The sequence below is a fragment of the Euwallacea fornicatus genome, chromosome 25, assembly GCF_040115645.1.
Source record: "Euwallacea fornicatus isolate EFF26 chromosome 25, ASM4011564v1, whole genome shotgun sequence".
Taxonomy (NCBI): domain Eukaryota; kingdom Metazoa; phylum Arthropoda; class Insecta; order Coleoptera; family Curculionidae; genus Euwallacea; species Euwallacea fornicatus.
This window is the reverse complement of record NC_089565.1, coordinates 1,925,747-1,946,956: the sequence shown is the minus strand read 5'-3', so window position 1 is coordinate 1,946,956 and position 21,210 is coordinate 1,925,747. Positions and strand designations below refer to the sequence as shown.

At 32.6% G+C, this 21,210-nt stretch overlaps 2 protein-coding genes across 5 annotated transcripts in view; one reads left to right on the top strand and one right to left on the bottom strand.

The window, feature by feature from the left end:
- Nucleotides 1–21,210, top strand: part of Sec15 (exocyst complex component Sec15) — a 48,239-nt gene that overhangs the window by 558 nt on the left and 26,471 nt on the right. The window lies entirely within an intron of this gene.
- On the bottom strand, nt 827–21,147 carry LOC136346985 (protein Fe65 homolog). Of its 4 annotated transcripts, none has more exons than XM_066296583.1 (13): nt 20,927–21,147; nt 10,136–10,359; nt 9,785–10,046; nt 7,650–7,721; nt 7,218–7,417; nt 5,904–6,126; nt 5,653–5,851; nt 5,468–5,595; nt 4,076–4,326; nt 3,817–4,019; nt 3,391–3,567; nt 3,153–3,326; nt 827–1,779 (listed from the first exon to the last, which is right to left on the bottom strand). In XM_066296583.1, exons 2-12 carry the CDS (start codon nt 10,311–10,313, stop codon nt 3,177–3,179), a joined length of 2,043 nt encoding a protein of 680 aa, XP_066152680.1. In that variant the 5' UTR covers nt 10,314–10,359; nt 20,927–21,147; the 3' UTR covers nt 827–1,779; nt 3,153–3,176. The 4 variants fall into 4 exon arrangements, with proteins under 4 accessions (XP_066152680.1, XP_066152679.1, XP_066152682.1 ...); XM_066296582.1 differs by lacking the exon at nt 20,927–21,147 and adding an exon at nt 15,003–15,254; XM_066296585.1 differs by lacking the exon at nt 10,136–10,359.

Sequence of the window (21,210 nt, the reverse complement as noted above, 5' to 3'; positions counted from 1 at the left end):
AAGAATGAAATTAAGTTGGTAGCCGTTGGATTTGTTAAGTTACAATCTATATACAAAACTAGAACCTAAATAGTAAAGGATAAATAATCATTTCGACATAGTTGACTATATTGTGTACTCACCAAGATGATTCACGTGTATATAAAAAGGGAAATATTTCTTGTATTCTTTCACAACGCTCGTACTGCAGTAGTGTTTCTGCCGTTTTTAAGTAAAGTCGGTTACTGCATTCTTACTTTGTTAATCCCAATTTCCACTAAATATACTCATAATTTCCAACAATAGCTGTTGAAAATTAAAATGTTTTTCATGTTTTCGTTCCAACTAAATAAAGATGCAAAGCAAAGTATCGTAAACAATTTTTTGTAGAGAAACTGTATACCTAGCGAAAAATTTACAAGAGACAAAAATGTTACAAATTAAAGCGTATTAAATAAGAATACTAAAGTTATTCGTATAAGGGGTAACAAAAATTTTTGAAAAACAATTTTGGATTACTTTTTTGAACACCTGGTATAAAATAACACGTTTTAACTTACTGATCTAAGAGCAATAAAGTATTTTGTACAATATTTTATTGCAGAATACTTCGTCATTGGCGAATTAATACAAAATTCGTTAATGTCTGGAACTGTCATATATTTTGAAAAATGTTCATGACGTTTTTGAGAATTAAAATTTGATAATATATACAGAGTGCTCCATTTAAAATAAGCGAGTTGACATTCATTTCCTTTTGTCTGATAGTCAAGTAAACATACTTGCCACTTTATAACAGCGGTTTCGGTGGAAATCAGTAATGTGTAGAAATAGAAAAACAACACAGTTTAAAAAATTATTTATTTGTTGCCTTCACTAAGCAGATATAAAGGACTTTCAAGCAGTCTTAGTAGCATCTTTGAAATTTCGATATATTTACATACCCATTGAGAATGATCCTCCGAATCGTTCACATTTATAGTAGCTAGTTATTGGTGCTTATTTCATTAACAATAGTAATAGATAGTTTTAATTTTTACGAGGAAAGCAATTATCACTACAACATACACGTTAATTTTAAAAGGTTTAAAGCACGACCGCTACGATTGATTAAGGATTCAAGCTTTCTGTTATTATATTACTTGTTCATTTACAAAATAATCTAAATAATCTGATTAATTAAGTATTACGATCTACGTATTTGTTAAAACACAACAAAATACGCGTCAGAAAGATGATATTATAGTGAACATAATTAATTTTGGGCATCTAGAAATATTGCACAATTCCCCTTGTGTTCTCTACAATTTCAGAATTATTACAAACAATAATCAAGAGCCTGTTTCTGTTGGTGCCTGCTACCTATCAAAATGTTTAATAATTAGTCCCACTCGATTTCTCTATTTACGTATTGTATCGCAAGTCCAGTTAGCTTAAATCTACGTTTGACTTAGGGCTAGTTATTACTGGAACAAATTTGCTATTAAATGCTTCTTGGTACTCGTTAAACTTAACAGGTATGTACACTTAACTACACATTAAAATATTGGACCGAAAAGCTACTCGGCCGCGTTATTCGAGTTGCTTACTTCTTACATTGAATACAGTACGTACCCTGGAAACGTGCGAAAGCTCATGTACGAGTACTAGCTGCGCCTCACTCAACTAGTACGAAAAAAGCTACAGTAGACAAAAACTTATCTTTAGTTATTATAACCGCAAGTCATCCACGCACTGTTCGGTAATGCCTGCTGCTCACTTCATATGATTTCGTGATGAAATTTTTATCCCTTTAAGTGGCTGAAAGGAAACGTTTTTTAAAAGTTACACAGTGCACTGCAATTTAACATAATTTACAAAGTCTCATGTGTCCTCTTAAGGTATTTCAACTCATATAAAAGATAAATAGTTTTCATGAATTTATTCAATAAATTTTGTTTTTCATTAAATTTATTGAGCCTCTTTGTTTCGAATTCAGGCTAAAACCGAAAAATTCCCTGAATAGCACAAAATAAATAATTACTTCATTTAGTCATATAATGATTATCTGTGAAAATACCAACTATTTATTTTTTTCTATTAGTTAATATATTTCACGATAAAGACAACTGAAAATTCTATGCAAGATGATTCCTTATATTTAGATAATTTTTAGAAAATTTATTAAAAGAGATGGAATAAAATTAATAATTATACGATTTATAGGACTTATAAATCGTCAGATAGTGTTATTTAATGAAACAAAACAATATTTCAATGCCAGTAAAAAACACAAAGACTCAAAGAAGTACGTGAATTTTTAATACCCTTTATTTTTTTCTGATTATGATAGATTTTTTTCCTAGAATTCTAAAAATATTACTGTATTTATGTTGCCTTATGGTTCATCAGTTTTCTAATTACACATTTCCATTTATAAACGGTGATTATCAATATAATAATGCTTTTTTGAAACGAACACTTTTGACTATTATCTCGAATATTACCAAAACCGTCGATTTAGGCTAAATTTTCCAAGCGACTGGAAAGTGAACAAAACTTAATGAGGATTTCAAAAATTTGTCTAAATGATTCAAAATATTAATAGAAAAAAATTTGACGAATGAGTGCTCAAGATCCATTAATTAGCATCACTCCATGTTTGAAATCAAAGTTCGAAAAGTTACTTTTGTAGGAACCACTGGGCGTTTAATGTGTACTAATTTTCAGCAAGTTTCTATTAAAAAAATATATAAGTAATTTAAACAAAAACAAAAAAAATGTTTTTACACCCTGTAGAACAAAGCCAAAATATTTTTGGCCATGTCTTTATATGAAATTTTCGTCTTACATTTGCCTCAGGATTTGCCCATTAAATTTTTTACCATTTATTCAGAAGCATCCTGTATGTAGTGCGTTTATTTAACAGAAAACATCAAATTTTACGTATTAGATTTTTAATTTCATGTTTCGTTGTATTCCTATTTGATACAAAGTGTGATTTTCTCTTATTGGGACGAACTCGAAACTCATCGGCATTTGATAGATATGAAAAAAGTAATATTTTCGAGGAGAGTGTAGACACAACGTTTTCCTCAAAGAACCAACGTCACGTATGTTTTTTTTTTCGACTTTACCGTGTTTAGAGCAGAATATCGAACATTTTATGTGAAAACATCAACAGCGGATGATACCTGTAAAACGGGAGTCCTTGTTCCTCAAGACTCGGTACTTTTGCTTTTACGACCTCTTAGTGAACCAACTATCGACTTAAGAGCTGCACCAATACTGCCGGCTGGTGTATTTGCGCTAGTACCACTATTGCCTACACCTTGAGGATGGGCATCTAAACATTTCTGATATCTCAGCTAGAATAAGAACTTTCACTTAGCACACATAAAAACGATAAAATCCAATCTTAACAGTTCTTACTTTGCAAGCTGCCTCAATCGTCTTGCACAACGCCCCGGAAGAAGGTTCACAATAAAACACGTGTGCCATAAATGTATCTTGAGCTGTATGCATAATAAATGCGCAATGTTTTATGTTTTTTCCAATGCCCAAGAAAGACAAATATCGCACTCTGCATTCGGCTAACAACCTATCATCCTAAAACAAAGAAAATTCTCAACCATTAGCTAAAAATGTGCTAAATTTATGAATATTAAAGGCTCAGAAATTTCAAACAATTGACCTAGGCGCGAAAATGAAAAACTTTTTCAAACCAAATTATTATCAAAACATCATTGATATAGCAAAATGTGAGTTGAAACTTTGAGCAAAATATGAATAAAACATAAAACTCGGTTGTTCAGATTTTATAGGGCAAATATGTTAATTGGGTACTTTCAAATTTACCGTTGGATGGTGAACTGATATCATTGAGGGCGCAATAGAGATATTCACGGACTGCCATTTATCGGGAGTGGCTGCTGATGACAGACGATCGATTGCTTCATTCAGAGCCTCCATGCCAGTGGCGTTGTTCACTTGTGTGCATCCCAAATACTGAGCACGCAGAACCTTTTTGGGTTCTTCCATTGGAGTAGGAAACGACTGAGCTGCATAAATAAGCAACTTACGCTATTTCTAAAAAGGAAATCAGGCTCAGACTCACAAACAAAGCTCTGACTGTTTCTAGCGGTCCGCCGATGTTCAGTCGGCAGATTTGATGGTCTTATCGGAACACTGCGACCGTTCTGATCCACTATGGACTTTCCGAGATTCTGCTGCAGGCTTCGTTCTATCATTATCTTCTTGCAAATGTCTCGCAAGGTGTTAGCTATTGTGCGGGCGGGCATGTCACACCGGAATACGTGACACATGTGTTTCCTTGTGGTACGGTCTCTTGCTACATACGCGAAATCTCTAGAGTTGGACGTGCAAAAAAATATATATCAGGTTTTCTTATAGCTGGGTGAATTGAAAGATAAAGAGATAAGGGCAAACATATTACACAGGCAGGAAAATATACTTCAGACCAAAAGAGTGAAACTCATATTATCATGATCAATCTCCAAGCGATATTTTTGAAACCCCTGTATAATATAAAAATGTCATCTTCAACATTAAGCATAGTGATCTCCAGAAATTAGAAAGAAAATGCACTGTAAGACATCAATATTGATGTTAATAAAAATGTTAAACCTAATTAAGCTTCCTCCTATAAATTTACATGCAGATAGGTAAAGCATTTTTCATTTGGAGCATTATGGCGGTGAGAAATCAGTCATTCTTTCACTGAAAAGTAATATAAGTTTGCAAATACCTACACATCGCCCTGATGCAACTAGCAAAAAACTCCAGCAGTTTCAGAGATATACATAGACCGTTCCCGATGTATTTAGATCGAGCTTGTCGACAAAAAGTTGCTGCGTATTGACTGACTGATATTTTTTGGTTACAAGTAACGCTGACTTGAAGGTTACCATACTGATACTATTAAAGTAACTAGCTATCACTGAACATAAGCCCCTATTTTCTGAATAATATAAAAATGGTTTACAATTTATTTCATGTTCTAATTTGCTCGGGAATAGTTTTATGAAATACGAGGGCTGTTTTTCGCCTCTTTTTACGAGGTGTAGTAAATGAGGTACCAAGCTAATAAAGCCTGTTTTATTGTTCACTGATATTCTTGGATACGTACTTTGGCTTGGTTATTCCCCGTATAATCATGAGTAATATAAAAATACTGACAAAAATGTAGTTTAAAAACTGAAGGTCGAACGTCGGCAGATCCTTAACGAGAATCACTGCGCATGCGATCATATCTGAATATCCAAATATTGAAATAGCACATGATGCGCTGTAAATAGATGCGCAGGAAAATTCTTTTAATCTCTTAGGAGATTTTCATAACTAACGAAGACCTTTTTATCTATTGCGTTAACGGTATTTTAAAAAGTTTTAATAATGGGGAGTTAACATACCTTTCCCTGCATTTAAACAGCGGCAAAAATAAAAACATATTTTTTACTCTATATTATACGCATGATATCAAACTCACCGGCCGTTGTCCCTGCCTACACCCCACACTCTAATCGTATGAATAGGCTGAGTATTTAAAACTGTGAGATTTTCTGGATCGAATAGTTTCAAAGCTCCTTCATCTAAGTCCATAAACAAATCTTTACCCTGCAATAATAAATATTTTCTTGAGGTATATATCAAATAATAGCGACTTGAACTTACATCACCCCACCTTCCCACTACATCAAGCAAGTCATTTTTTCCTAACGATAAATCGACTATACACTTATTTACAGCCTTGCTACTTCTCTCCGGGGTGAGATCCTCTTCGGCTATTTCCACCCAACCGAGAGAGCGTACCGCAAACCTTATCGGTTTTTCTTTGATCTCCTGGTCCGGTTTTGAAGGAAAACTCCGTCTCCTGAAAATATCATTTCTAAGCCTGCACTATGGCTTTTATCACGTAACCTCACTTCAAAGCTAATTCTTCTTTTCGTTTTCTATCGTCCGCCTCCAGGTCTAAGGCCGAGCTCGTGCTACTCCTTGTAACAGTCATACTTGATTCGAAAGATGAAATAAAGTCGCTCTCTTTGAAGCCAGTCTTCGAGTCGGATTTTTCTTTTTCGGAGTCGAGAACTGGCATTTCCCGTTGTATTGTCCCACTTTTAATGTGCCAGTAGTAAGGACCGTCATTATCTTTGATAAAAAAAGGGCGAAGAGTCGAATTACTGTTTGAAGCTGATTTAGTGTAGTATGTTCCTACCAATTTACCGCACGTCTATGTGTAAAGATTTTTTCGCACTCTTAAATCGAATTGTGCTTTTTGTATTTGAGATATTTTTCAATATATTTTTTTCATTTAATGCAGAGACAGAGTCCATGTATTATTTCAACTTCGAAACTGCAGCATTTTTTACCGTTAAACATAATTTTTGGAGGGGGGGCACTTTTCTACTTTCTACCCCCATTGATTATCTCATGTTACTACTGCCAATTACTACACAAACACGTTAAAATTACTAAGGCAATGTTGCGCTGCTTCATTACCACTCATTTAAACTAAGAAAAGTTTTAAATTTGTCGGTGCAATAGAAACAAATAACGATTTCTTAGATTTTTAAGTATCGATCAAAACAATTTTGACAGCACATTTAAAACTTTGTAAGTTTAATTATTTAAAGTTTTATTAATGCGCATCTCATTCAAGTTTAAACTGACAAAAAGCTTTTTTATAAGCAAAAATTTAATACGAACTGTTGCGTTTGCCAGTACGTTAATCCAGGATCGTCAAAGGGCTGATAGGTATTTCCATTATTTTCATAATAGAAATGGTGAAAATTATAATCGGCTTTGAAATTTGTTTAAATTAATAGAAGAAATATTTGAATGTGTGTATTAGTATAAATTGGGAGTGATCTATCTATGGCAAGTTAAGACCCACCTCCAATAAAACACGAACTTTTACCATGAGTAACTAATTATTGGGACTTTGTGAAATCCTTCAATATTTTTGTATGTATTTAGTTTCTGTACGTATTCTATAGTATTCAGATGGCAATCTGCCAAGTTTTTATAAAATTCTCTGGTGGGAACCTTAACTAAATGGATTATATTCGTATTAATTCTTGTTAATTAAAATAGTAAAATAGAAATTGGTGGATCAGGGAAATTAGACAACTTCACTCATTTTGTTTCTCCTGGCAATACATAAAAGAGATTTATAGAAAAAGAGAGCTGCCGTAAACTAGACAACACTTTGAGAGAAATTACTTTGGAACAAATATTACCTTCATGTTTTTCCCAACCTGGAGGTAAAACGACCTTATCCCGATCCCATTCTTGATCAGGACTAATAATTTCATCGCACTTCTCCGACGAAGTGGTTCTCGTGAATTTCTTCACCGGAACTGCATATAAATCGTTGTTCATCCCCCCCATGATGTGGGGGATAAGACCTTCATTCTGTGTGGCAATACTTTGGCAAATACTGCAATAAAGTTAATTAAGATAATTAGTATCTCGACTTTTGCAGACGTACAGCAGCATGACGGCATTTTTATACCCTCTGCAATTATTCTAAATACATGATAAAGCTGTGATAAAAAAAACTACTGGTGATAATTTTGGTGAAATTTGGCACAGTGCGGTGGCAATTCGGGAACCGTCATGCTACTGTACTAAACTGGCCCTAACGGAGCTACCCTTAAAAATTTACGTACTTGTCCCAAATAGTTGTGCTATTATTTTTGTCCCTTTCCACTGTGTCAGTATTGCCATTCCATTCGACATCTCTAAGTAAGAAAATTGATTATAAAACCCAACTGTATCCCAACAGCAACAACATACACTGCCAACGAATATACCGAACAATGGATATGTCATATAAATGGAATAATCTAAAAAGGATCTGAAAATGTATCGTTTACTCGCGTTCCTTATACGAATAGTTGTAATCATGCGGAGTGAACCATAAGTGGAAACGTGTAATAAACTTAAAACGTTGTTTTACGTTTTGTTTTTCTGATTTATTCTATTCTCTATTCAATTCGAAAAATGTCCATGAGGCATCACTAAAACGCATAAAAACGGTTTTAAACTCGCGTATTATTTATTTTAACATATCAAGAAAATAGAAAAGCAATATTACCTACCAAAGACTCAAACTGACTCCCAATTTCTATCTGGAAGTATTTACAAAATTTGTGAAATTTCTTCATTCATCAGTTCGGCATTTTGAACTGATTCGGGAGTATCCAAAGTTTTTTTTCCAATTCGTTATATATGTCATACAAATTCTTGTAAACTGATCGGAAAACGCTACTTTTTCAGGAACCACGTAAAAAATTAAGCGGTGTCAAATCCAATGAACTCGGCGGCCATTCGAAATGACACCTACTTTCTCTATCCAATCTCCTGGAATGCCAGCAAACGCATATTAATTTTTTGCTTTGCTTGCAATATCGTTTATTTCCGATCAGTATTGGAAGATTTGAATTAGTATTTACTTATCCAGTGGAAACATAAATTGAATTATCCGGGAAATCTATCATTTTTATTTTTTATTATTATAAAATATTCTTGTGGAAAACACAAAGTTTGCAATCTGCTCTAAACTCGAGGCGTGTTTGAAAATCTTCAACGAAAGTTCTTCAATGAATTACCATTTTATGAGAGAGCACCATATTTTTATGGAACATTTTTAACACGGTTGGGTTTAAACGGCTGATTTGCTTTTAACGTGGAGCGTGATATGGATTCTCTCGAACAGTTAGTTAACTTGTGGTAAGGTAAACCTATGCCTGATTCAGCTCGTTCATGACAGAATTGCTGATATTTCTTTGAAATTTTATTTATTGTCGAGGTTTTCATTGCCTAAAAAACACAATTCTTTTTGGGTTCCTGAACGGCGCCAAAACCGTTCATCGTAAATATTTCGATCAGTTGTGTTTCAATGGGAAGACTTTGCTTTTAAAAAATTCTAATTATTATGTTCGAACACTTATCATTCGATGAAAAGTTTGTAGCTAAATATGTAACAAATACCATCCCATTAAATTTACAGGTAAACTAGTTGAGCGTTCGATTGTCAAGCAATATAAAATAGCAATCAAGAAAGATCGGAATTCTGCGTGTTTTTCTAGATATAGTAATTTATGAGCAATATCCATTATTCCTTTTTTTTCACATACCACACTACATATAAATTGTTTTTAAAAATTAAACGGCATAAGTCAAAATGGGCGACATATTAAAAATGTTAGGAACATTCTTGGAACATATATCTTTTTTTAGTTTATACAGATTGTTTCTTAAACATGAGGCGCAAATTTAAGAAGATACATCTTGAGTAAAAATAAGAAACAAAGGTCTTGTGAAGATGTGTCTGACATCACATCCCCGAAATATGGAGGGATATGGAATCTAAAATATGTAATCGTTTTTTTATTATTGATCATGTAAAAAAAATGCTAATTGCATTAACATATTTGCCTTTTGTTAACAAATATGATGTTTTTTTAAGACGTACCAGAGTTCATCTACAAATTCTATGAAAAATATAGAGATTTTTTGAATTTCGTTCCATTTTTTATGCTAAAATGTTGAAATTGGTGACAGATTTGTCACAGAAGCATCAACAAGGGCTTTACGCCGACTTCTTAGTAAAGAATGAATATTATTTTTAGTCAGTTTTAACTGAGAATAAAGTGAAATTCCATCACTATACCAAATTTTACTTGTGCGTAAAGCTTAAGTTGCGAACAAGATAAAAGAAAAAATTAACAATCCGTCTCAAACGAATAAAACTTATATAAAACTATTTGTCGTTTTATGCCCTGAGACAAACATAACTTACCTTCGGTTATCTACAAGATTAGAAGGGGCCAACGGTCCGGTATTAACGTCTACGCCCATAGATTCAACGTCCAAAGCCGCATAGGCTTTCCTGCCCGTCCCCGTACAGCCCAAGCCCTTGCTGTGGCCCATGTTACATATGTCATCTAATTCATGGTAGATGTCCTCGTAGATGCTTTCCGTGTTGGAATTGAGCGCATCGTCGATTCGTTTCGACGGCCCCAGATGATAGTTTGGGTTTTCGTAGCTTAAAAGGCCATTTTCTGCAAACAAATTTCCCATCTTACAAAGAGGCGACAAATGGATAATGAGAGGACAAGGACAACGAGAACAGCGCCGTTTTTTTTTTTACCGAGGAAAATGTCCTCGGCATCTTGAGGCTGTTGACCGGCGCTGAGAGCTGCCATACCGCGCGCCAACGCCAGCAGCGACACGTACGGCGATCCGCCTACTTGACAAGAAGAGAAGAATGCGCTGTTCACGTGACAATTTAAAAGTGGTGAACCGCGCAGTTCGCCGCACAGAAGCATACCCGCGGGCACACGCGGGGGATTTTGGGGCAGACGTTTGGATTACCTGCAATCGAAAGAAAACTGTATTAATTGATCAGCCTTGGTCCTATGATCAATAACAGAGTAAAAGCAAAAGCGTGTAACAAAATAAAGGACGAGGGGAATTGGTTCTCGCAAAGTTTTGATACTTTTTTTGAGAAGCAACTGATGTTGTCATAACATTTTTCATTTAGCTTCGGTTAGATACAATGCGGTTTTTTAAATTATTTGTTTTTAGGCGCCCTCGAATTCGTTGTTTTCAAATGCATGGAAATAGTTCAAACATACAATATCGACAGACTTTTTGACGTAGAAACCACGTTGAATCCCTTAGTTCATTTTTTCTCCAAGTTTTAAAGTTTTCGAAACACGTAGAGGTCCAAAAGTCCCACATATATTCGTTAAAAATTAAATGAAATATTTTTCACGAAAATAATGGAACGCGTCAAATGTTGTTTATAGTTAAGCATTTTTTGACGTAATAGACATGTATGCAGGATTATTCATGTAGTAGATAAGTTTACTTTTTCGTGTTACATACTCACGTCTAAATTCGTCAATTATTGAAATATTTGCAATTAGAGCGGCCTGCCAAATCGGCTAACCTTGCCCCTGTGAATTATTTTTTTTGGGTTATTTAAAATAGAATTACTCAAGAAGCTGGACAAATCCTCAAATGATCAGAAAAATTCTTGAGAAGCTTGAATTGCGGCTTGCCCTCTGTAGGGAAGTTAACGAGACGCAGTTTGAACATTTAATACATTAGATTATAGAAATTTAAAATGTTATTTTTTAAGTATTAAGTTCGATGATAATTTCTATTTTTCGTTTTTTTTTCGAAAACTGGTGAACTTACACATGGATATGGTACGCAGAATATGTTGAAAATTTCTCAAATAACTCAAAAACGTCATAATATACATGGGGTTTCATAAGAAGGAAATTAAAAATAAATCTATTATATGATCAGTCCTGTATATATGTGTGTTACGTCAACTAATACACAACTGAAAACAAAACTTGACGTGTCCTGCAATTTCATGAAATATATTTTGTCGAATTTTTAACGAATTTATGCAGGACTATCAGACCTCTAAGTCTTTAACTAAGTTTAACTAAAAGAAGTATTTCTTAAATGAAACAGCTATTTACATAACATTATGTAGACAAAGCGGCTATTCAAGCGATGAGATTTATTCAATACTAGGTAATAAAGCTATGAAATTTTTGATAGTTGCTGATAAATACTATGCTCTGTTGGTCTTTCACTTAATTAGTCCTAAATATATAAAATGCCCCGTATCCTCTCTGTCACGTATACTAAGAATGGTAATGTTCATTATTAAACTTGTTCCTCGTAAAAAGTCATAGTTATTAATTACTTAAGTTATTAGTTATCAAGTTATCACAAAGTCGAAAAGATATGCATTAACTTTGTTCAAGCAGGAAAAAAACTTATTCCGAATCATCAAAAATACTCCCCATTCTGAAACCAGTTCCTACCTATGTACTACGCATAATTTTATCTATTTTTGATAGTTTGGAATCTAGTATTTCAATAAGCCTAAATCATGCGTTAATGGAAAATTTTATTGGACACGGTTAAATTTCCAATTTTAATCAGTCAATCATCATACATTCAAAAATTTCGCACATTCCATCTTAAACTCTGATATTACTTATATATTTATATGTATACTGGTATATAAAAAAAAAACAGTTTTTTATTGAATCTTCTTATCACAACACAATAGAATGAACAGACTTAATTAAAAAACATCACCGGTCCTCTCTATACAGTCTGCCCCAGGTCAAAATGTAACAGCGTGGGGACCTCGGGAACGGTGATAGACACAAAATCGCTTAAATTAGCAAAAAGAAACGCAATTTAAAGCAAATTAACAATCTTTTTTTATACCGGTTAAATTCCGAATAGCTATAAAAATGTCTGGGAAAAAATTAATTTGGTGGTTTTCGTTTTTTACAAATAACTCTTATACGATTACGGTTAGAAAAGTGAAAATTCTACATTATTAGGACCTTTTTTTAAGAACTTCTTAGCATTGTCGGTAGTTTTCTTGTTAAATCCTTACTTTTGGAGATAAATTGTTAAACTTGATTTTCATATAGGCTCCGTATCAAATATTTATATTTTGAAAATCGTTATAAAGTTTCCTTTTCAGCCACGTAATCATTTGATTTTTTTCAGAAACTCTACGAGTTATAGCCATTTAAACATTTTTTGATAAATCAGCTATAATTTTGACTTATGGCAATGGTACACAATAAATAAATAAATGTTTAAACGAACCATATTCCTTCAAATTAGATACTAATCTACTAAATATGGATTTCCCGATCGTTTTCCTTCTGTAACATAACATGTAACATGATAGCATACCAAATTTCTCTTCATTGAAGTTTCAAATTTGAGCCATAATTCACACACTTAAACACTTTAAACAAATTTAAGGTTCTCCAACTTTCAAATATTCTTTACGTTTCTGCAGCATTTATATTTATTTACTATATTTAAAATATATATATATTTATTTAAGCTTCTTAATAGTGTAAGACTGTCATTCCTTCAATTATAACCGTGTGAGAGTTATTTGCAAAAACAGAAATCAGCCAAATTCGTTTTTCTCCACGTATCTTTGAGACCGTTTGAAATTTAGCTGGTTTAAAAACAGGTTATTAATTTGCTTTGCATTGCACAACTTTTTCGTAATTTAAGCAATTTTCTAGCCATTACCGTGTCCATCCCCATCTGGGACAGACTGTATAACTATCAGTTGTCATTCTTGCTATGACTGATTTGAAAAACAAATTAAGCAGAATTTATTGCAATTAATCTCCTATGGATCATGTTAAAAACACCCCATACACATCGAAATTAATATAAAAAATAATGACACCCAGCAAACCTCTGCTGTGTAACAAAATGCCTGCAATGTAATCGGACGTTTAATTGATTGTGCATATGGCTTCGAATACAAGTAGAAAATATGTTTTTCCAGCAGTAGCTTTAAAACACATTCAATTTATTTTTAATTTACATAACTTCAGTATATATATATATATATATATATATATATATATATATATATATACACAGTGTGACCCATTTGTTTTGGGGTCAGTCTGTAAAAAAATTATTGATTGTGCGATTTAGTCCGGATTTTTCTTTAATCATAGAGATTGATAAAGTGCACATTTTCAGCAAAAATGATCTGGATGATATAAATTTCAATGCCTACTATGAGAGTTTCTAGGAGAAAAATTTTAATGAATGATAGTAGCGATTTTTTTCGAATAAATCTGTGCACACCACTGGATTGACCACCCCTCAAAACGGGCTTGTACAAAATTTTAATGAAATATTTTGAGTAATAACGATTGTGTAAAAGAATTAAAAATGCACATGGAAGCATCTAATGGCGGTGACCTGCCAAATAACGATATATTATATACCAAAGCCTTGAAATGCACCAATATAACCCGATACAAATTTATATAGTCCTCGAAGTGCCCACCTCCAGGAAACATATTTTTTTAATGTCGATGAATCGTAAATGTACATGACTACTTTATATGCTTTGACGGAGTCACATTGACAATATCGTCATAAAAAAAAAAAACATAAAATCACATTTCCAACTTTTGTTAAGGAAAACAGAAAAAAAGTTTTATTTTTATTTACTGCATCAATGGTGTTATCACAAACTTGGCGATCGCGTGCTTCGCCACATAATTATTCTGGATCTAGACTAACCGGCACCGACTTAAACCTTTCCGTCGTCGGTCTGGAAGCAAAGTAACAACCCTTAAATCATGAAAGTCGTCCAGAATGAGGGTCGATATCCCCGAACTGGAACTGAACGTAACAAGTTCTTATAAAAGTCCCTTATTAAGCAGCATTTATTCTAGGAAAAGAGAAAGTCGATTTTACCTATTTTCCGATAAATGGGCTGACTTGCCTGTGTATAGAATAATGAAATTCAGCTTTCCATTTAAACCGTTTTATGATAAATAATTTAAACTAGTCATTGCGTGCCGTAAAAAGGCGACTTGGCGGCGCCAAATCATTGATCGAATGTAGATAGGACGTATGAAATATTACAGCAAATATTGTTAAATAACGCAGTTTTACGTCCAATTTTTTTGCCGTTTAAACCAACTACAAAACTAGGCATTTGTGAATTATTAATTATTATTATTCAAATATTAATACTTCAAAAAAACTCAAGTAAAAAATCCGATTAAACCGAACGTTTGGCAGTTTGAGGGGGATTAATTATGATTAAAATAATTCTTATTATAAGCAAGCAATGGAGTAAAGAATATACATTACTATCTCAGTTTCTCAAAGCATCGAAACTGCGGCTTCGGTTGGAATCAATTAGTGGATCGAAATTTTGAAAATTCATTGGAAACTCGTGTTCCAAGGATATCTCCGAGTGTCATTAACAATTGCTCACCTATTGGGTCGATTTTCAGTATCGCCCAGATGTGGAAGGAAGGAGCCGAAAAATAACTTACGAATTTTGAATGTATTAGAATCGTAAAACTCAGTTGTTCACTATAAAATACTACCGGAACCTGTTACCCTCTTTTCACTGCCTTAAAATCTTCGCACAGGTCAGTTATACCGCTTCTACGACTTACCCAAACGGCGGTATTGATTCCACATTAGGCGATTCTTCCGCTTCCAACAAAAGACCTGTAAGGTGGCCACGCTCCTTATGCGAAATTCAAAAAATAACAGTTTTAACTTAGGTTTTGGCTGAACAATGGCGGAAACAATAATAAAAAAGGGCACGTTTCAAAAGTTCTCGAAGAAAAATGTCTAAAATCGTGGGTCAGAGGGCAAGTTATTATGAGCTCTTCGACGGGGCGGAAAAGCTAGACTGGAGACATTTTGGCTGTTCCGCGCAGACCTCAAACTGTTATTGATTTTTCCTAGAAGCGCCGGAAAATGACTTATGTCCAATGGCGGTGCCCAAGGAAAAATCAAATTAACATGTGAAAATACACCCGATAACAAATTTAACCACCTCTTGAATTGTCTACGTATCTACTTGACTCGATCAAAATACAAAACATAAGCAATATTATTCATCAGAAATACACTTGAAATATGCAATGCAATTTCGCCTGTCAATGGCTACATTTCTTTACAGATACTCCGACCCGGGGTAACCAGAAATAACCCGTACCAACAACTCTTTTCCGGGTAATAAATAATATCTGGTTAACCAATGAAATGGCCTATCTACGGTCACACGCAAAAGGTAAAAGTTCTCTACGCCTCTGAAGTCGTAGAACTCCTTTATTGGACGATCTAATTAATAAAGAAAAACCGGAGAAAAAGACATGGTCGGGAAGTTAATGAAGTTATAGTTAAGGGTTGATGCTTATATGGCGGTTTGATCGTAAAGTTCCGTATAGGTGGCCATGTTACGTGTTTGACGAGGCTCCCGGGCTTTTAACCGCCCAATATGATATCAGCAAAATCACCATTCCTGGCTTTTATCAAGCTCAAAGAACGTGTCTCACATGTAAAGTGTCACACTGTGTTCATTTGAATAAAAGGAATACAATTTATAATATTTTATAGTTTTCGACATAAGTATACTGTGAGCAATGGAATTGCAATACGTTGCAGGCGAGGACATGATTTGAAATCCTTTAAGTCCGCAAATACTCAGTTACCGAGCAGGTAACTAGCAGAGTTAAGACCTTATTCTGTAAGGATTAAAGCTATTTTTTAACATTCCGTCAAAAGTCGTACGGTCGCGAATGGAAATTGGAAACATACGTTTTTCGTTTCCTCTTAAATTTATGAGGGAATTTGTAAAATATAAAAATGACGATGGAAAGTTTCCTTACTGCATCACGATTTGAGCTAACCTCGACGCTACGCGTCTCATAAACTATAAAATCTGTCGACAGTAATGAAACACTTTCCACCTCGCTATGTAATATAATATTCTGAAGCTTTGATGAAAGATATCGGCAATCTCATAGTTATTTAGAAAACGGTAGATTTAATAATCATTTTTGCCTTAAAGTTCACACATGAAAATGTCAATTTTTTAATGTCGCAATTAAACATATCGTGCTTATCAATTTATCATCAAACTGACTACATAACAATTTATAGTCGTGTTAAAATCAACTATTGAAATGCTTTTTATAAGATAAAATGTATTTAATTTTTTTTTTTTTTTTTTTTAATGAAAACGTTTAGTGAAAGAAATGATATTTTGTTTAGTTGATTGTTAAATTCAAAACTACATTAAAAAGGCAATTCAGGTCTTTAATTTAATTTATATCATCGCTTAAACATTAAAAATCTCCATATAAAATGTATTGTTGTCACGCACGCATTAGTTGATAGATTCCTTTAATCCCTTAAATATCGTTAAATAGAACAAAACCAAGACAGTAAAGTTACTGCTTATTATAAAATGTAATGGAAAAACGTTTCAGTTTTAATCTATCCCTTACCATAATTTACCATACTAAAACTAGTCTAGAGATCTCTTTGCAAAATGAAGTTATTTCTCTTAATGTTCATTTTTTCTCTTATTTCTCCAAATCCGTATCTATTACAATTAAAGAGACCCCCTTCTGCACATTCTTGCTTTCGCTACATTGTATATTACAGTATTTTTTCATTGATATACAGGGTGGAAAACTTTAGAACCAACACCATCGTTTGGATCTTCAAATGGCACTAGTTACAAAGTTAGTAGAATAGGAAAAACTTTCATAATTTATTAGCTTTTTAAAATAAACCTTGAAATATAAAATTTCTATGAAATTATCAAATTATCGCCAAATTATTCAACACGCTTTTTCTTATTGCGAAAATACCGAATCGAAATCATTGACATTACATTAAATTGTTAAATACAACAAAATGTATGGTATCATTTGAAGTTATTTAATGTTGTGCACATTAAAAAAACGTAAATAAACAATTTAACTTCGGGATTTTTAGTATTTATGCAAACGTACAACGAATATGACATAAATAATAGAATTACAAAATGAAAACTTGTAAACAAATCTGCTTTGTGTTCATTCCATTGGTTGTAATTGCTTATTATATATAGATAGAGAATGAAATTGGGCATAGATATTTGAAAATAAAGCAGATAATTAAAATAAATAAGTAAAAAGTTATATTTGCTTTTGAAATGAGAGTCAAAATTAGCATATATATAACGAGTAAAAAATTTTATTATTTTTAAATAGAGTAACTGTAAAATATCTCTCTGCGGACACCTAAATGGGACTAACTCGACAGTAAAATCCTTTCTTTAATTAAATTTGGACAACAATATTTTAAATTACGTTTGCTTGAAAATTTACATTTTGTAATTTCTACTTCACATTTATTTCTGACTTGTTTTCTAACATTTTTTTTTGCAATTTGGATAATGGAAAAATCAAGGTTAAACATAATGTAAAACGTAGTTATGTGAAATGGCACTGATGAAATAGGCGCATACCTGCAGAAAGTTGTTTTACTGTTGCTCTGTCCAAAAATAGTTTCATTTCTTACCCATTTATTCCAATTGCCAACTTTGACTTAACATTTCATAACCAAATCTAATTTTTCGGTTATTTTTTTCAATTTTCTGCTTTATTTTGTTACTATGCTCAATTTCATTTTTTATCTATACATCATAATCAACTACAACCAATGGAAATGTCGCAAAGTACATTTATTCACAAATTTCCATTTTATGATTTCATCATTTCTTTTATATTCATTATAACTACTCTTGCGTAATCGTTAAAAAGTACAAACAAAATTATTTTTGGGTTCTAGAAGGGGGTGCCATTTCTGTTTTTCTTATATACACCTACAGTGGTGGCCATAAGTTTGAAGACTTTTAATTTCTCCAAATTAAATAAAAAAATCATATTAGAGACTGGTTAAAATTTGTGTATTTGTATATTTCCTAGATGGAATAAATATTTTAGAAATAAGTCAATAATATTTTGAATGATATAGTTTTTATTGAACAATAATGGTTTTTGGTTGGACAAAAAAGTATGAAAACTTTTTACTTACTTATCAAAAAAAAACATTGTTTATAAAATTGATATTCTGTAGCATATCCGTTTGCCTTTATAATAGCAGCACATCTGCGTCGCATAGAACCAACTAAATTAGCACCACGTCATTAGGAATCTTCGCCCATCCAATTTCTGTTTGAAAGGTTCTTCCGAATATGTCTGCCTAGATATTCTGACAGATGCTCAATAAGGTTCAAATCGGGATTTTGAGAAGGCCACTTAATGACTAATCGAATTTTTATTAAACCAATTTTTTACCAATCTACTGCAATGCTTAAGATCATTGTCCTGTGGAAATTACAAACGTAGGGGCATTTCCCTCTCCGCATAAGGAAGCATATGGTTCTCAAGAATGTCCCGATAAACAAACCGATCCATTAGTCCATCTATTTTTACCAATGGCCCTGGTTTAAATGAAGAAAAAGCCACCCAAGCCATAATACGGCCACCTCCATGTTTAACGGTTGGCACTTGGTATTTAACAGAGTACTTGGTATTTTTTGGTCGTCTTACATAGCATCTACTATCGCTTCCAAATATGTTGAATTTGCTTTCGTCGCTCCTTAACACAGTATTCCATTTTTCATTAGACCAATAAATATGATTATGCACAAATTCAAGTCGGGCTTTCCTATTCTTCTCCGATATCAATAGTTTTCGACCAGTAATACGATCAAATAATTCCATATGTACTAATCTACGTTGTACAGTTCTTGAATATAAAAAGATGTTGCTTTCGCGAAGTTCGTTTGCAATTTCTCTAGAAGACTTCTTTAGATCTGCTTGAGAGATTCGCTTAATCCGTCCACATTGCTCGTACATGTCTTAGATCTTCCAACTTTCGGTACATTAAATGTCGTTCCAGTAGCTTCATATTTTTTAATAATTTTGCTTATTGTCCCCTTGGGAATATTCCATCGTCGTGAAATTTCACGTTGCTTCAAACCCGAATTAAGTAACCAAATCAATTTGTTTTTAAAATCTTCAGAATAGTTTTTAACTTTGTCCATTGTCGTGGGAAAATTAGATATTTCATACACAGCCACTCTCTGGTAAAATACAACTGATAAAATGACCAAATTGATAAATTTAAAACGTGTTCCATATTTATGGCCAAGTGCAAAAAATTATTTTCAATAACAATGTTACTTGGAATGAATAGAATTTTGTTTACGCATTTTAGGGTTTGGGACGATGTATTAAATGTATTCTAATTAATTTCAACTTTCCATTATAATATCTTTATATAATTTATTAGAAAAATGAAAAGTTTGCAAACTTATGGCCATCACTGTATATCACTTCTTCTTTGTTATTAAAGAATCCAACCCTATAATTCTATCATGGAAAATCCAAAAAAAATCTAATTTTTTAAATAAAAATCTGATTTTTACTTTATTTTATTAGGAATATTTGTAGGTTAAAAAATGGCAAACAACAAATGTGGAAAACAAAAAAATATTAAATAATTGTTATAATTCAATCTCAGCAAGAATATATGAAAGAACAATATAGCCATAAATCTTTGGTTTAGATAAAGATATCAAAGATTAAAATAAATTTATGTAAAATCAGAATTGCTCAGTACTTATTTTTCATATTTATTATTATTCTCTTAAATCTTGTTTATTGTCTAGGCCCTTAAAATATTTGAGTCATCTATTAAATTCATTTCTGAGAGAAAAAACATTGAAAAGACAAGTAGCCAAATTAAAATTCCATTTCCTGATATAAAGGATGGTTCCTAAACACATAATACAAATAGATAGAGCTATCTTTTGAGTGAACATTCAAAATAATAAAATAAATTCTTTGAACATGTGTTCAGAATTGCCTTAATTTATAAAATACAAGTTGCAAAAAAACAATTGTGGTGTTTTTTCAGAAGAATTTGAGTGTCAGTTAGAAGGTTAATTTCATGTCATCTACAAACACAATAATTTACTAATATTACGCATAATAAAGAAAGAATTATCTGAAGATTTGAAAAAAACAGACTTTTATTTGGAGTCTGAGACTCCATATCATTATGAATGATTGAAATTTAAATGTCGCCAGTTAAGGGTTAAGAAATAATTTTCCATTTTTCCATTCATCATATCTTCAACATTAAAGAGCTTACATATAGTGATTTTTTTGAAAATGCATTTTGGTTTGTCTTTGTTATTATGTTACTAAAGTAACTGCCTAGAACTTTTCCAATTTAATGAATTAATTTTTATTGGAATCTCGAACTATTATTATAGTTTGAGATCCTAATACATGCATGACCAAATTTCCATTTTGCCTTGGCCACTGGGAGGGCTGAACTGCAAAAACCAAGAATAGAGGCTTTACTGTTTTTATAGGAGAATCAAGCTCAACCAACACCTTGAGTTTAATTAACTTGGAAATCTTACTATTGGGTCATTCGCCAATAGCCGCTAAGGAATTATATCATTTAGAAAAATATATCCATGACTCTAGGAATGTTAATATTTTCCTTTTCAACTTACCTTTGCTTTCCATAGTTCTCGCATCCGCTGCAACTTTTTATTTTTAAAGCATATTATCAGATCAAAACTTTACATTTTATCTATATAGAGAAATCAAGCTGCCAATTACAATTTTAAAATTTTAAAACAAGTCGATCTATTTATCTACCTTAATTTCTATTTAAAATTTTGTTAATATATTTTTCGTTAAAAAACAAAACGTCAAAGTCAAAAATTACTAAACAAACGCCCTACTCCCACCAAAACCTGAAACTTGATTCGTCAATGTATGCAACCAACGTCAC

What these genes read in the sequence shown, in the direction of transcription:
- LOC136346985 (XM_066296583.1), bottom strand. Translation starts at nt 10,313, where the DNA reads ATGCTTCTGTGCGGCGAACTGCGCGGTTCACCACTTTTAAATTGTCAC. An exon ending in AGCACAACTATTTGGGACAA is followed by an intron (nt 7,418 to 7,649) that starts GTACGTAAATTT and finishes ACTTTATTGCAG; the next exon opens with TATTTGCCAAAGTATTGCCA. An exon ending in TATCAGTTCACCATCCAACG is followed by an intron (nt 3,568 to 3,816) that starts GTAAATTTGAAA and finishes TCTTTGTTTTAG; the next exon opens with GATGATAGGTTGTTAGCCGA.